At 41.2% G+C, this 17,348-nt stretch overlaps 2 protein-coding genes across 2 annotated transcripts in view; one reads left to right on the top strand and one right to left on the bottom strand.

Moving 5' to 3' along the window:
• Window positions 1-8,259, top strand: part of adgrb1a (adhesion G protein-coupled receptor B1a) — a 253,455-nt gene extending 245,196 nt beyond the window's left edge. The window contains exons 29-31 of the mRNA XM_050047694.1: window positions 2,394-2,429; window positions 2,663-2,821; window positions 6,468-8,259. Of these exons, the coding sequence (XP_049903651.1) occupies window positions 2,394-2,429; window positions 2,663-2,821; window positions 6,468-6,662 (390 nt within the window). The 3' untranslated portion in view covers window positions 6,663-8,259. The remainder of the gene's footprint in view (window positions 1-2,393; window positions 2,430-2,662; window positions 2,822-6,467) is intronic.
• tsnare1 (T-SNARE Domain Containing 1) overlaps window positions 1-17,348 on the bottom strand; it is a 1,274,638-nt gene that overhangs the window by 677,444 nt on the left and 579,846 nt on the right. The gene's annotated exons all lie outside the window — the stretch shown is intronic.

Below are 17,348 nucleotides of genomic sequence, written 5' to 3'. Positions count from 1 at the left end.
TTGCCTAATGCGACGCAGTGACCATCTTATCAGACAAAATATTGTAGAGTCTAAATCTGGCACACATTTAAACATTTTTAAAATTGGGCACCTCAGATCTATTTGCAAATCCCTCTCTGTGTGTCTAAACGTTCGCAGCTTGCCGGCAAAACGGCCCAACATTCGCCGAAAATCTGGCAGTGTAAAAGAGGCTATTCATTCAATATCATTCAAATGTTTGGATTAAATCGATTAAATTAGGGGATATATCAAGGAGAAATTAACAACATCAGCGACCAACATCATATGCTTTTCTGACTTTAGCATGTAACTACATGTAGCAGTTTACTTGCAGCCAGGGAATGACTGCATAGCAGAACTTTCTGACTGAAAAATCACGAAAAAATGCTTGTTAACACTACGAGACATGCTCCAGCAGGAATATGATCCAAAATCAGGGAGAAATTTACAACATCTGCAACCAAATCTACATATTTCCCTGACATTACATGTAGCAGTGTACATGACGCCAGGAAACAACTGTGGATAGTGGCAGTTTCTACTGTGAAAAAACATCATGAAAAGCTTTTTAACGCATTTGGAAATGTTCCAGCAGGAGCATCATTTGAAATCAAGCAGAAATGAACAACGTCAACCATCAAGATTGCGGGGCGTCGGTAACTTAGTGGATAGAGCAGGTGTCCCGTGTATAAGGCTGTTGCCGCAGCGGCCCGGGTTTGACTCCAGCTTGTGGCCCTTTGCTGCATGTCACTCCCTCTCTCTCCCCCTTTCACGCTTGACTGTCCTGTCCATTAAAGGCAAAAATGCCCTAAAAATATCTTTTAAAAAACAATCAAGATTGCATGCTTCTAAACAAAACCTGACATGTTCGTACAGGAGAGTAATCCGAAACTGTGGAGAAAATTACATCAACCAAGTCTGAATGCTTCCCTGACATTAGCTTGTAGCTACATGTAGCAGTGAAGGCTACATACTGTAAATACTTAGGGTAGCATGCCTGAAGCAGGTGACTATATAAAGACATCCATCATGATCTGATGTTATCTTGTAGCTAAAGTAGAAAAAAACATTGGAAACATTGTACTCAGAATACTGAAGCCTGAGGTTTTTGCTCACAGGGATACTTTTTATATATGTCTCCCTCGTTATTTGAAACTTTGGCCACGTTTAATATTAACATCCAACATGGTAACATTATATATAGACCAGATAATAGGAAAAAAAAAAATACAATAGGTCCCCTCTAAAGAGTTCTGTTTAAGTTGCTTGCTGATTGGATTAGTGCTGTGTAAAAGGACACACTAGTGAATGTACCATGAGAGCCACTGTAGTTCCCCCTCAATTTTTTTAAGGTTAATTAGCAAAGATAATTTATTTGTTCTTGTTCTTACTGGCTGTTTGAGAAATTATGGTAGTAACATTGTGGTGAACAATCCTTTCCTCTCATCATATGTCACTCTCTCAATGCAGGGACATTACAGTTTAACTCTAGATCAGCATTTCTGCTGTTTCTTGTCTTATCCATATATCAATGTGAATGTTGCCATATATCATGCCAGCTTATTATTTTTGCCTGGACTGCAGCCATTCATACAGAAAACTACAAGTGATATTGTATTTTTTTTTCTAGAACCATCTATGTGCCATGTATAGTGCCACAGGCTATGTTTGACCAACAGAGCATTAGCACACTCTCCATGGTGGGAAATGATTAACACAGATGGTCAACTAGGGAGCCACACATTAATAAACTGAATATTAATTCATAAAAATGAATGAAAGGATCATTAATTAGGTCTCCAAAGAGCAGCACTGTGCTCCATTTCTTGCATGCTTAGGTCACCCACTCTCTGATGCTAAAATTAAGGCTCATTTCATTCATAACAAACACTGCATCTCATGAAGTATCCCAGCATTTTCTGGCCCCATGTAAGGACAACATCTTTAAAAAGGTTAGTTTTCACTCAGCTCGTAGTGCAGACAGCAGTGTCAGGATGAGACGACACAGTGATCAGCGACACAGCGGCCTGGACATCTGCCTGCTGGTGTCTTTTCACTTCAGGGCAAAACACACTTCCATAATGCCGTGCGAGGCGGCAGCTGCCACGGCAACCAAGCAGCCTAAAGGTCAGGTTTTCCTTCACCACTCCGTGATGGAGGACTTAAAGGTCATTCGGTCACAATCTGTTAACTGCAAACTTGTGCCAACAGGGTCAGAATGACCAGCAGCAAACCTTGTTTCCTCCCTCATGACTCGCTGCTCTCCTCTGGGTCCCCTTTTTTGACTGGCTGATGTGGAGTTACACTATTAAGAAACACTTGAGCATTTGTCTGCTCACTAGGCACACAATATCAAGACACATCTTTAATCTCTCTGTCTCATCTCCCCCCAGAGACGAAAATCACGCTATGCAGAGCTTGACTTTGAGGTAATTTTAGTCTCTTTGATTCCTACAGAGCTTTTTAGATATAGACCAAACAGCTGATGTCTCTTAGCTATTCAGACCTCTAGATGCTTGCATACATTTATCAGATTTATTCAAAGCTTGGGTGTGACTGTAGTGTTGAGATTCGAGACATTAAAATGTGAAGGAGGTAAAGTAGGATTGATGGTTAGCCTGTACTGTTTACCTTGTACGTAACGTGCAATGTCCCTGTGTAGAAGATTATGCATACCCGGAAACGCCACCAGGACATGTTTCAGGACCTGAACAGGAAGATTCACAGTGCAGACAAGGATAGAGAATCTCCACCTGTTGACGCCAAAGCTGCCAAAAGATGGAGTGTGTCCTCTGCCAGCAGCGACAAGACCAACATGAGTGTAAAGAGTTTAACTTTATTCTGTCCTGCCCCCACCCCTCCTCTCCTATATCTCATGTTGTTCTCCTTTTCTCTTATCATTAGCACAAATCACCACACTTGAGTGGAGTTGCCTGTTTAATTATTAGTGCAGCCATTTTAAAGATTGCATTTTTATCTGCTTACAATGTCAGTGCCAGAAGAAATTAGCTGTAAGGGCATCAAGGGGCGTAACTGTGGGTGAGCATACAAACTACGACTACAAACTTAGCCAAGTACATTTTGTCACTCCAAATGTGACAAGCATTTAAAGGTTCTCCTAAATTACACAACTTGTTAGAGCTTGTTTCAAGACAAGGCCTTAAAAAGGGCTGACAGCGATGGCTCAAGCTATGTACAGGCTAATGTTCTGCTACCCAACATGAAGGCCATATTGTTTAGGTTCGGCTTTTTCAAAATCCTTATTTCTATCACTGTGCCAATTCTGCATCTTTGCATGTCATTTGCTTCAAGGACATATGCACAAGAGACAGCGATAATTAAAGTATACTACAGGGTTGTCATGGCCATTGGTTAAAATTATTTAAACTTACCTTCTGTAAGGTGAATAGCTGTGAATAATACAATGCCCAATAACCTCAATGATCATTGCTACAGAGGTGACACCAGCCAAGCAAATCAGAGCATTAAAGAATATCTAGCAAAGTTAATCACCTCACTGATGATTAAGTTTTATGCCCATCTAAGCCTTAAAAAGCTATTACTGCCACTCTGCTAACATTGCCTTTTCAGGAATAACCAGGACTATACACTCTCACTTTTGACTTTACAGCTAGTAATGTAGTGGTGAGATTCAGTAGGCCCTATCTTACACCCGATACAAAGCAGTGCACAGTGCAGCCCAACTGTCATTGTTGCTTTCAGATCAGTGCCGTTGTCATTTTCATGGCCTGCACCCACATTGTGTAAGAAGCAAATGTACTTGTGCCCATCTGTGGTCCCATGGGCGTGTAGGTCTTAAAATGAGGTGTGGTCACGCACATTGTTGGTGTATTGCTATTTTGAGCCAGCAGAAAGCGAATACACTATTGACCAACAAGAACCTGATCCGAAGTCAGTATGCTGGAGTACTTTCCTGTAAAGGGCCTATTATTCAGATAGTTATATTCTTTAAAAAAAGTGAACGTAGCAGAGATCAGAGCAGAGCTACAGAGCTGCTGTCCGACTCCCCATTAAAAGATGTGCAAAAGTATGTACGAGGAGCAGTGCAACTTTATTGATTATTTTAGAAGCTACAAGTTTAGTTCTGTTTCCTCTGTCAAGTTTATAACTACTTTATTTTTGCTGCATAAACGTCCCATGTTACTGCATTACTCTCAGCAGTAAACCACTCACTTCTCCAACTTGTTAAAGCTCATGTTACGTCTAGAACACTCCTTTAATTAGTTCAGGGACTAAATACAACCCCTTTGCCCCTTGTGCCCTACTTCGTGCCCATTTGCCATGCCCCATGTGCCATTTACTAAGAAAAATGGAGTTGGACACAACGGAAATGCACTTCCACCACGCACTTTAGATCATGTGTATAGATTTTTTAAATAGGGTCCATTATGATTATCTTTGTTGGGGGTTGGGTGTTCTTTCTAGCTAGCTAAATAATGACTTAAGCCGTTTCTTTTTACCCACTTAAAACTGGAAACGTAGGTCGGGGCTGGGTTGGCTGGGAACAAGTCTCTCAAAATCACCAACAGCAGGTACAAAAGGGAATCCATGTTGGCTTTGTAGCTGCAGTCATTCCATGGCAGCAGATGATATCCATTTCCTTCTGCTGCAACAGCCCCTCCCTGATCTCCATTTGTTTCACAGCTTTGGGGTCGGGTCTTCTCTCTCATAGTGCCAAGTCCAGCTTCACAGATCAAAGGTGCAGCTATCTGACACTGATAGTTTCAGAACCCACTCAGATTTTATGATAGCTTTGCAGAATCATACAGCATTAGCTTTTTTCCAGAGACAAAGAAAAGACATTCTGATGTATCATCAAGATGGTACAAGTGGAAGAGGCAGAGAGATCAACTTCTCCACTGTGGGTACAAGATGTGTTTTGAGGACGTGCCTCAGCCACAACCATATTTGCATCCCTTTCCTTATCAGTATGTCTAGCTAGCTTTTTGTGCATATACCCACTTTAGATTAAATTAGCAAGTTTACATCCATTGTAAAGGGGTTATCAAAAAAGGTATTAAAGGAATATTTTGACATTTGGAAAAACATATATGTGTGTATTCACTTTCTTGCTGAGAGTTAGTAACTCTTTTGTCTGTTTGTTAAGTTGGGAGCTGGAGCTAGGCGGTGGTTAGCTTATCCTAGCATAAAGGCTGGAACAGGGCAATGAGTTCTTATCCCAACTCATCAAATATCGCAGCTTTGTCAGTGCGGTTCACGTCTGCATATTACGCACCAGGTGTCCTCGCGCCAGTCCTGTAAAAAACTGACAACACCCGGAGGCATATCGTAGCACTGCTCAAGGTGGCATTTGCCGTTGGTGTCTGAAGCCAAAATCATTGACCGAGCAGCGACATTTGACAAGTTCAGAATGAGAATGGGCTGAGCTCGTACTTTCCAGCAAAACCAAAAATTGTTGTTTTTACTTTTCTGTTTGTGTTGAGAATAAACAAATGAGCTTTAGCCACAGCTGAAGTAGACATATTTTGTTTTACTTTGGACAGAGCCAGGCTAGCTTTTGCTCCCTGTTTTTCAGTCTTATGCTAAGCAAGGCTAATTAGCTCCAGCTCCTCACTTAAAGGCACAGTTAACTCCAAAACAATTTTATCTGTAGTGCTGTTCATTAAGCTAGATTGTTTTGGTGTGAGTTGCTGAGTGTTGGAGATATCGACTATAGATATGTCTCCATTCTCTTAAGTATAATGGAAACAGATGGCACACACTTGTGGAACTATTGTTTTACTGAACTACACCTGCCAACCATATCACCCTGCAGAGAGAAGCATGCCTCTGTTGCTAGCTCACCTAGCACCACTGAGCTAGCTAATGTTACAGCTCAGCTGAGGAGAACACCATTGATGTTTTTATCTCGCTCTGTCTTACATGAGTAGATGCACCCTTCCTTTTGCACTCTGATACATGTTGGTGGGTGCAGTTCGGTACAAAGTTAATAGCCTACATGAAACTGCTAACAACAAGGTCTGTGGATTATCTTGAGTAACTGGGTCATAATTTCTGGAAAAAGACATTGCTGTTGAGTTTTTTAAATGTTTTTTGGTGTTTTAAGCCCCACAAGCCGAGTGCCATCTAGTTCCATTATATTGGAGAGAAGGCAGACATCTCTACATCCGATATCTCCAAGACTTGGCAACTCACACCAAAACAATATAGATCGATAAATAGCACTATAGGTAAGAGGAAAAATATGTATTTTTGATTTTGGGGTGAACTGTCCCGATTTTCTCACCTAACTCTCAGCAAGAAACTGAAGCTATTTTTTTTTTTTTTTATGTCAAATTATTCCTTTAAGAAATGTAGGATATCACTGAGGCAGACAGATAAAAGGCAGTGTCCACCAAGAACTCACAATATAACTTCTGAAATACATCGCAGATTTTACCATCTCTGAGAAAACAAGCCTTTTCCCTCTGTCCTCTCCCCATCAGGACAAGCAGCAGACCCCGAGTAAGAGGGCGTGGGAGGGCATCAGGAAGCCCCACTCCCCCCCATCCTGGGTAAGGAAGGACCTGGAGACGGTGGCTGCCTCCCCTCTGGAGATGCAGACGGTAGAGTGGGAGAAGACCAGCGCCACCATCCCTCTGGTGGGCCAGGAGATCATGGACCTTCAGACAGAGGTGTGACCCAGCTTCTGGCATCACACCCACAACGTCCTTTTTTTCCCCAGTGCTCTCAGACAGACAAGCAGAACCCACCACACACACTGCCCTGCTCTGTATTTTTACTCAAAGGCTGGATAAGGCCCACTGCGAGAACGTGAGGGGGACGGAGGGCGAGGAGGAGAGAGAAGCGTCACAATATCAGAAAATTAATTCAATCAATTAAAGAGAGAACAGGAAAATAGCGTCTCTTTTAATGTTTCATTTTGATGTTTGGACGGTGTTTTTGTCTGCAAAATACTGGTCATCTTCTTGTATATGGTCTCAGACACCACAGTGGCTCACATGGTCGTACAGATTGCCATGTGCATCATATAGTCATGTAATAAATCACATAGCAAAGGTAATCATGCGATGTTTACCCCTGTATTAAATGAATACAATGTAATAATCATGATTATGTCTCCTTTTTTTTCTCTGTTGAGAGTATTGTTGCATCACTTTTCTGCTCTCTCTTTCTTCTGATGAACGCTGATGTAAATGGAGATGCCTCTGGACTTACTTTTTCTTCAACATCAATCTCAAAAGGGAAAACAAACAAGTGAGGCAGACTGCCAAACACACACACCCACGTGGCGGTCAATGCAGTTCTCTCCCCCCTTCAACTCACCCCAATCCTTCTGGCTCCACCACTTTATCCCCCCGTGATCCTGACAGGGCAAGGTCGGCCCTGCAGTGACAAGCGAAGGGGAGAGGGGGTAAAAAAAAAAAAAAAAAGAAGTTTCCCAGAGCCAAAATGGCAAGTTGCCTTCTCATCGACGGACACCTCAGAGATGCCAGAGAGCAGGGCCGGTGGGCCTTGCGCCCTAATCGGCCCTCAACCTCAATGCCGCCCGCAGAGGGATAACATGGACGTCAGTGTCAGTGCGTCCGGAAGGAGCCACGTTCAACAAACACATGCTGTTTGAGTCAGTTTCTCGATGTACAAGCAGGCTTGGTACAGTGAATGCAAAATATGATGGTGTTTCACAGAGGGAAAAGGTACTTGTGTGTGTATGTGCGTGTGTGTGTGTTGAGTAGTTGCAGATGAGTAAATGACTAGATCTATAAATATATATGGTATGATGATTAAAGGTGATGATATATACAAGGCAGAGGTTATAGAGGGATGGTGGTTGCACACAGAGAAAGCACAAGGCTCATTTGGAGTCCTGATGTACAGCATTGTAATTATTTCAACAGAGTTCTACAGAATGGATTTTAGCCTATAAATATCTTTCTTACTGTGCTTGGGGATAGTTGTTATCATTATTATAAATATGAACATGATTATTCTGATACTGATCCTCCCATTCCCTCCTCGTCCTTTCAGGGTACTGGACTATACGAGTGTTCTGTATCGCAATGTAACAGTGTGTGTTTTGATATTACCGCCAATCACTCCCTTCAGATCTGTATTTGTCGAAACCCCCTGACCCACTGATCTGCGCCCCACCCTGCCACACACACCCCCGCCCACCCCACCCTCACTCCCCTTTTTAATTTACTGGGGTCGCCTCTTTGTTAATGTACAGTTTTCAGAGCACAAAATGAATGTGTCTTATTTCTAATAAAAGCATATCTATATAATAAAGCAACACTAGTCCTCTTGTTTTCTCACATTTAATTACAGATAACACAGGATTCATCATGTTACACGCAGTGTGACCTTAGAGAGATGTATCTGTGCATAATGTAGTGTAACAACAGCATAAGAGGAGAAGAGACACTGTCAGCAGCCTAAAGTTTGCCAATATTAAATAACATTAGCCACCTGGTCATGCCAGACTTACGAATTTAACTTTTACTTTAGGGGAATTGCAGAATGGTGTTATTTCATCTTTAAGTTGAAAAGACTTGCTTAAAAGAAATTGTTTGACTTTAGAATTATACGGAAGTGTACTGCTGCCACTACATTTATTAACCAGAGCACTCACATAAAAACCTATCATTTGCAGAGCACTTTTTGTACTCAACTTCTGAATGATTCTCTGTTAAGGTCCATATGGGGGGACGCTGAGCTAAAGCTGTTTCTACACACCTCGTCCAGCTCACTCTGACAGATAATCGTAAAAATCCATCTTGGTGTAGGCCTACATTGCACATACTTGTGCAATATTATCTACCGCAGTCAATAACTGCTACATCTCCTAATGTCTCCACCAAAGCATTAAGTATAACTTAATCAAGTCGTGATATTCCTCAATTTAGCCATTCTCCAACACCCTTTCTTTATTGAAAAATTAGTTTATCATTAAAACCATATATTATGTTATCACATTATAACATGAAACGTTTAATGTTATACCAAGATAAATAGTATATTGCTATAACAAGAAAAGTTTGGTTTCTTGATTACGTTTGTACGATGTAATAACATGAAAATATCTTGTTGTAACATGAATATATTTTACAAAAACATGATAAACATCTGTTTGAATATGAACCTTTTCACGTTATCTGATATTGATTTTTTGGGTTTTTTTGGCAATACGCTTCGGTTTTTTTTTTGTTTGTTTGTTTGTTTGTTTTGTTTTTGAGATTAATACCACTCTCATGTTTGTGCGCCTAGTCTCACCAGACCTACCTTCATAGCATTGTGTCAGCGCTAGAGAAAGGTCCGGAAGCACGCATTATCATTCTGCTATAGGGAAAAAAATGCTCTGGCTTGTTTTTATTTCTTTAAATCAATCAAATTGTCTCAGACGGAACTAAGTCCAGGATGTTGCAATGGTGCTGTTGCAAATTAGTGTTGGGGGGGGCTTGTTTTGATGGAACATTTGCACATGTGGAGGCGAGCACTGTCACTGACGGCTAATTTTCCACAAAAGTGAACGACAAAATAAGTAGGCCTAATAGACATATGTAGACTGTGTGATTCAACTTAAGTGATAAAAATATAATATATGCTTGGATGAAAAGTATCAGATACAGATAATGTACTTTTTATGTGTCTCATCCATGTAAAATGTGTCAATATATATATCTTCTCGATGAGGGTATATCTTAATATGGATAGCTGAGTTCAGTCTCTCATTCTTGCGATCAAAAATATCTGAAGCATAATCCTGAGATTGTTCTGTTACGAGTTTGCTAACAAATAATAAATATAGCAACTTCTCATCACCCTATGTCAATTTCAGACTTGAAATAACATATTCCGGTGAGGCCGAACCCATTTCCAATTACGACCACAACCACTTTAATTAAATCCCGCCTGTCCTGAGTACAGATGTAGACACAGATATTTTAGTTTGTTAAACAGATACCAATATAGATAATGGTGTACTAGCTCATCCCATATAATTAGATAATCGATGCCCTAGAGGGGACGCCTCACTATACTTCAGCTCTGGAGGAGCTCATTTGGTCCGTTTAAACTACAGACAATTTGTTAGCTGTACGTGCCTCTTGTAGAACAATGTAGCAATGATATCACAGAAGTTTAATTAAAGCGAAACACATCAGGACATTTGTGAAGACCACTGGTGCATGACACTGCAAGGTAAAAAGATGTTGCAAATAAATTACAACTGGCCGTGTCCGAAAATGTATCAGCATCAGTAATGGGCTTTTCTAAGGTGTTGTTTTATATGTTGTAGATCTTTACAACAATTCACCAAAAAGAAAAACAATGTAGTCATGCCTGATTTCACGATCAAAATCTTCATAGCTCGCCATTTTCAGCATGTGGTTTGCTCAGAGGCTGTTGTTTTCCGTTGTGGATTCTGATAATGTTAACACGCAGATAGCGAAAGGAGGGGAGAATGTTGGTCTAAATAACCGGCCAATGGCAGTCTACATCTGGTGAGACTACTGTACACCTAGCTCTAGAGGGGGTCATCCCACCTCCCAGGGTCCTATGTTCCACACATCCTATTTCTCTTCATATAGACTTTGCAGTTTATATTGTAGCTGCAGGCCGTATGTGGCCCTATAAACTTCGCAGTTTATATCAAGTTCAAAGTCAAAAGAAAGAATGGATAAAGATGTGTCAAATGGAGTTTAATGGTAAAAATCTGTCCAGCCTCTGTGGAGATACTTATGTCTAGAGTCAAGAAAATTGTCTTGCCAGCAAATTTTAAGGTTGTGTTTGTGTAAAGGAGTATAACCTCAGCTGCCTATTGTTGGTGGTGGGTGATTTCAACATAAGCTGTTGACCCAGAGAAACATACATTGAACTTTTTACCGAGGGAAAAACATTGCTGAGAACGTGAAACGCTTTGAAAGGTCTCCTTCAGTCATATTGAGAAGGATATTGAGCGGGGAAAACAGGACCCTAAAAACAGATATGTTCCTGCTCTAGAGCCAGAAGGTGATTAACTTAACTTGCATAAAGAGTAGAAGCAGGAGGAACAGCTAGCCTTGCTCTGTCCAAAGTTCCAAAAATATCCTTACAAACACCTCTAAAGCTGACTAATTAACACCTTGTATCTCTTTTTTTTATCAGTATGCTTCACAAATTAAAAGTTGTGGTTTTAGGGAGAATTGCGTGCTGAAACTATTTCTGTCCTGACACAGTGACTTCCTGTTGTCTTCTTGTTATAAGAGTTCCTGCAGGTACTTTTATCATGGAGAATTAGGCTGTTTCTGCCAGCTTCTAGTCTTTATTCAAAGTTAAGCTAATTGTCTCCTGGCTCCAGCTCCAAACACACACAAGACTCATATCAGTCTTCTCATCTTACTCTCAGGAAAAAAGTGAATCAGCACATTCCAAAAAAAAAAATTATATTATCGGCAACATTATGTAGTTGCGTTGTTTTACATATTTATTGAAAGGTTTCAATGAGAAGCCATTAATCTGAGTTCAGACTAAGACTTTTGGACCAAGTTCCACACAATTATACATTTATGTTTTACTGTTATCGTTCCACACTTTCAGTTAAAATCTTCAGGTCCAGATTTTACCAAAAGTTGGTTCAGTGAAAAGAACACTGTATTACTAAACAGCCACATCAGAAAACAATGATTAAAAACAATTTGCAATGAGTAAAAATCTACAAAGCAGCACTGCTCAGCAAATAAATTATGACTTGACATCAGTAATTGTGTTACTGTCATAGTCATAAATTGTAATGGTCACAATTGACATAGTGATTCAAAATTAATAGGGGTGTACTGTTGTTCTGAATCTGTCAGTGGCCGTCATCCAAGCCTGTTTACAACACTGCTCTTTTCCAAGCAGCAACCTGCAGTGCTGTAAAATGAGGCCAGTGCTGAAGTGCCAAAAACTGCAGGTCCTTGAATGGCTACTTGAGACATGTAAAAATGTCCAACATTAGAAATAAATTTGTTTACAGTCTGGTACAAAAAATCTATATGGTCTCTATAGCTTATTTCCCCCTTCGTGACAACCATACAGAGAGTGACTTTTTATAGTAGTCAGCCATTTGAATGTTATTAAGGCTTAAAGGGATAGTGCACCCAAAAATGAAAATTCAGCCATTATCTACTCACCCATATGCAGAGGGAGGCTCTGGTGAAGTTTTAGAGTCCTCACAACACTTACGGAGATCCGAGGGGGGAGTGGGTAGCAACACAACTGCACACCTAATGGCTGACCCAGATTAAAACTTCCAAGAACACACACGCACACGTGAGCACGGTGCACAGAGAGGCAGTCAGAGCTACAGGCTACAATGAGGCTAAAAACAACAACAAATGACGTTTTTCCAAACAACATTTTATGTCGGGGCTTCAGGACACTTGGATCACTACGGACGAGCAGTATGGAGATATTTTGTGGTTTCAATTATGTGTTTTTGGATGTTTTAATCTGGGGCGCTGTCAGCCATTAGGTGTGCAGTTGTGCTGCTACACACTCCCCCCTCGGAGTGTTGTGAGGACTCTAAAACTTCACCTGAGCCTCCCTCGGCATATGGGTGAGTAGATAATGGCTGAATTTTCATTTTTGGGTGCACTATCCCTTTAAAGTAACGCATAATTAAGGGTGTGGTTACTTTGAGTAAACGGTGGTTGCCATTCGTTGACAATGCGCTACCACAGCAACAACATTGGTTCGTTAATGTAAATGCTAAATGGACATGCACTCATATAAGGCCTTTCTAGTCTTGACACTACATGTCACATTCACCCATTCACACACAAATTAACAGACTGGTGGCCTCAGCTGTCATATAAGGTGCCACCTGCTACTCAACATATTTGCACTCATACATTAATGGGACAGCCACCGCGAGGGGTTCAGTTTTTGTGGCCAAAGATACTTTGACATGCAAACTGAAGAAGCTGGTGATCAAACCACCAATCTTCCGCTCTACTTCCAGAGCCACAGCCGCCCTGTGACGTACGTAACCATGACATAACCCCAGATTTGCAGAGTAGCTATTTTACTGTGCTTACATAAGCTAACTGTAAAGTTTGGTTGCCTGAAAAAGTATTGGTTTGTACTTGGTTGTACTAAAATAATCCTCTAAGGAGTTGGAGGTTCAGTTTCTCCATTAAGTACATTTTGTTTTATGGTTTTAGGCATTTGCATTAGCATTAGCCTAGTTTAAGGCATAGGTATTTGCATCAACAAAGTTAACCATAGGTGTAAATACACTGTGCCAACAAAGCAAACAGCTAGCGTTAAGGTTAGCTCAACCCTCTCCTAGAAGTATGATCACTTCTAGGCCCAAAAATCCAAGATGGGGATGACCAAAATAACAGGGAGTAACGAAATAACAGGAATACAATAAACAGTGTATGACATCACAGTGGCTACATCCATTATTTCAGGCTGTTCTCATAAACTATTCGTATGTTTTCCTACAAAAAGGAATGCTCCAAAATTCATACATATCCCATGTGATCATGAGCCAGTAGTTTGTGCATAGGCCATGTATTATGGAAGGCTCCGATCATGTGACCAATGTGCTGATGGGTGTAAAGAAGGATGTGGTCCCAAACTTTCCGATGGGACTTCACCTAGGAGTTGGGTGTTAAACCTCGTATTTTAAAGTACATCCTCATCATCAGTTAGACTAGTTCCAGCCTAGTCAGACAAGCATGAACTGATGAAGCCTCTTGGATAAGAGGTGAAATGTCTTCTAAGACAAAACTTAGTCCAGGTGCGTTCGATTCAATTGCCTTGAGATAACTATGACCTGGATAAATGAGAATATCCATAGGCATCCTCATCATGTTTCTTTTCCCTAAACCTAACCTCTGTAACTTAAATTGCCTAAACCTTCCCTCTGTAAACTTATGTTAATTATGTAACTTTACGTTACAGACATAATGTCATTCGTGGAGCATAAATTCGTTGGATATCATATGAACCGTTGTGTGTGTATTTTTGTCGGATAACATATGAACTGTGCTTTGAGGACACGTTGATTATTTTAAACAGTCTATGCTTCACTGGTTTATAGTGGTCTACACTATAATACAGAACTATAATACAGAAGTACAGCAGGGTTGAGCTTTTAGCAATGTCAGTGATACTTTGGCATGACTGAGTGTTGGGATTTGCTGAAACTATTCATCAGGTAACCAAATAATAAAAGCAAAAATTCCATAAAAGTAGACCCACACCATTCTCAGACACAACTCTGAGTAAGGTGGGAAGTGCAATAAGTGGCAGTCCCCTGCACAGATTTTTTTTTAACCAGTTCAATTATTGTGACTACCTTGTCATCCTTTCAGCTCTCTCTATTGACATTTCGACAGTAACAATAACACAGTCTGTGACGGGCAAAGAATACTGTCTCTGTCTAATGCATGATGAGAAACACAGTGAATCATGTGGTTAAGCTAAGGCTTCACTGCACTGTCTGTGTAAGTGTGTCTATAATGGCCTGAGAATTACTTACATCCCTCAACTGAAAACCAATCTGGACAACACGATGGCGGGAGACTGCTAATAAAGATTTAAGCGCCCATAACTTGTCAGGCAAATACATGTCGGATTTAAATTATACATCAGTGACAAAGTATGCTGTAGGCTTTATAAAAGCAACACTACACAAGCATAAACTGAACAAATTACCCCAAGCACATTATCATCATGGAGTCACCCTAGCTGTAGCTCTTGCTGCTAAGATTTTTTTGAGACTGTCCTCCCCGAAAAATCAACCCCATCAGTTGTTTGTACAAGCAGCTTATAGAGACCAATATTTATGTTAATTGTTAAGGGCCGACCTCTAGTGGCAGGGCTAAAGGAGGAAGTCAGGACGAATAAACCTGCTCAGGTACTCACATCGGTGGTTTCATCAGTCGTTAGTCCAAAGGATGTTCATGCACCTGTCTGCGCCATTGATTATCACCCATTACAGCAATTCTCTCCTCAAGTTTAGCTGACCCTGACCTCTGCACTTTGACCTGACAAGATGACTTGTTATATCAGATCAGAAGAGTTGATGAAAGTTGCACATTTTAAAATGTCTTTGTTTTTAGATATTTTTTTGACAGGCACCTCATCATGCTGTTCAAAATTTAAAACAAATGCTCAGATAGCCCATTCGTTTTGGTGAAATAGCCACCTATATACAGACTTTGTTGTTCCACCCCTTGTCAAAAGGGGGAGACGCAGCACCCACCTTCCCACAGCCACTTCACACACTACAATATCTTCCACAAGGATAAATCCCCAATGAGCATAGATATGGCCGACTTTTATGGGAATGCCCACAAAACATTGTGTCTACGTCCATGCTAAAGAGTTGCTGTGTGGCTCTCTGCATGCCAAATAAACTATGAATTTTAACCTGGAGCATTTTTTTCCTAAGTTTTTTGTGTCTAAGTGACTAATGCCAACAACCCTTTTTTGAAATGGTCCAGTGTGTCCAGCCAGGTTGCAGAGGCGAAACAGGCTGATGTAACGTAAACCGCTCGGGGCACGTTAAAACCATCAATTTACATCTACTAAAAGTGCTTGCTTTTGCCACTGACATACTCAGATTATTATCCTGTGTTTGACAACATTATAGAGATGACACCCACACAGACAGACCAATTTGTTACATTTGTTAGAGTAAGATCCCATATGTTTAACCAGAAATAGCCTTGAAATTGCTCTTGCTTGGGGCGTCGGTGGCTTAGTGGTAGAGCAGGCGCCCCATGTACAAGGCTGTTGCCACAGCGGCCCGGTTTCGACTCCAGCCTGTGGCCCTTTGCTGCATGTTACTCCCTCTCTCTCTCTCCCCCCTTCACACTCACCTGTCCTATCAATTAAAGGCTCAAAAATGCCTGAAAAAAAAAAAACTGGTTGGTTTGGCGATAGCAATTTCAAGGCTGTTTCTGGTTTAACAAAATTATCTAACCTGACGTTTCCTTCATCCAAACAGTGTTAGATTGTTTAGCCACTGGTAANAAAAAAAAAAAACTGGTTGGTTTGGCGATAGCAATTTCAAGGCTGTTTCTGGTTTAACAAAATTATCTAACCTGACGTTTCCTTCATCCAAACAGTGTTAGATTGTTTAGCCACTGGTAAAAAAGCTGTGAGCCTCCAAGGACCTTTAGTTCAACCAGGAGAGACGGGAGACTGAAGCTGAGATAATGTTTAATACAGAGTATGAGTGTACAGATAAACAGATGATTTATGCTGATTAAAATTTAACAGAAGTCTTTGGCACTTAGGAACCAGCGGGAGAATTTTGTGACCAAGGGACATCGGAGCGGCAAAAAGATAAATCCCTCCCGTGGAGCCCAGATACTGGTGGGGGTGGTGGTGGCTGATGACCTGTGAGGTTGGTGAGGCTGATGGCTGATGAGGCAAATGAGCCTGATGAATCAGAAAAGACTAGGCAGTGATGGGGAGGTGGAAGGTACACACGGCTGCAGCATGAAAGAATGGCGGGCAGAAAAGAGCCATACTTAAAATGAGGAGGCTGATGGAGAAGGTGTGTCTCTCTGTTACTGGTTGTGGATCAGCTGTAGAAAAGCTGATGACTCAGTTGACAGTCCCGAACATTGACAGCTAGAGATAATGAGTAAGCAGTGAGGAGTGAATGGCAGGCTGAGGAAGAACAATTACTGCCCAAGTATGAAGAGTATTGTCTTCCTAACTGAACATTCGCTAGAGCTTTATTTCTCAAGGTTCAACTGTGTGTAGTCCCGCATGATAACACACGCACAAGGTCAAAACATAATGTTAGACTAATGGCATTAAGTTACATTAGAGCTGTTACTGTCTCAAAACTGTGCATGAGAGTCACTAAAACATACTAGTCACACATCATAGCAGTAATGGCGGTAGGGTAGTGATAGTATGGTAAGTTTAATGAATCATATCCATAGTAAATGTAATAGTGTCTCTTACCAGGCAAGTCAACCAGATAGAAGATATCTGGGAATGATATTTCAGGCCATTTAGTTGGATCATTCGTCCAGTCTTGTGAGACACAGAGAAAATTCTGATCCAGGTCTGTTTAATTTTTGATGTAGCTACATTTTCAAGCGACAGCAAGGGCTTTATCTGAGACATGACACCATACTGACATAAAGGGCTCTAGTTTCGCAGACCGGGCGAGGCGGGGGTGCAGCGCACCTGCGCTTCGCCAACTGGGTGTGGCCAGGCGGATTTTGCAAGTTTGGCACACCGTGCGCCTGGCGCAGCTGCTCTTTTTTCCCACCTCCGTCCCTCCTACCTGCACAAGTCGGAAAGAGGGAGGAGAGAAGGCGTGGAGTGGGTTTTACACACATCACACCAATCAAATGAGCCCCTCT

This window comes from Epinephelus moara, chromosome 6 (assembly GCF_006386435.1).
Source record: "Epinephelus moara isolate mb chromosome 6, YSFRI_EMoa_1.0, whole genome shotgun sequence".
Taxonomy (NCBI): domain Eukaryota; kingdom Metazoa; phylum Chordata; class Actinopteri; order Perciformes; family Serranidae; genus Epinephelus; species Epinephelus moara.
The sequence above is the reverse complement of the archived record's forward strand: the minus strand, read 5'-3'. Positions and strand labels throughout refer to the sequence as shown.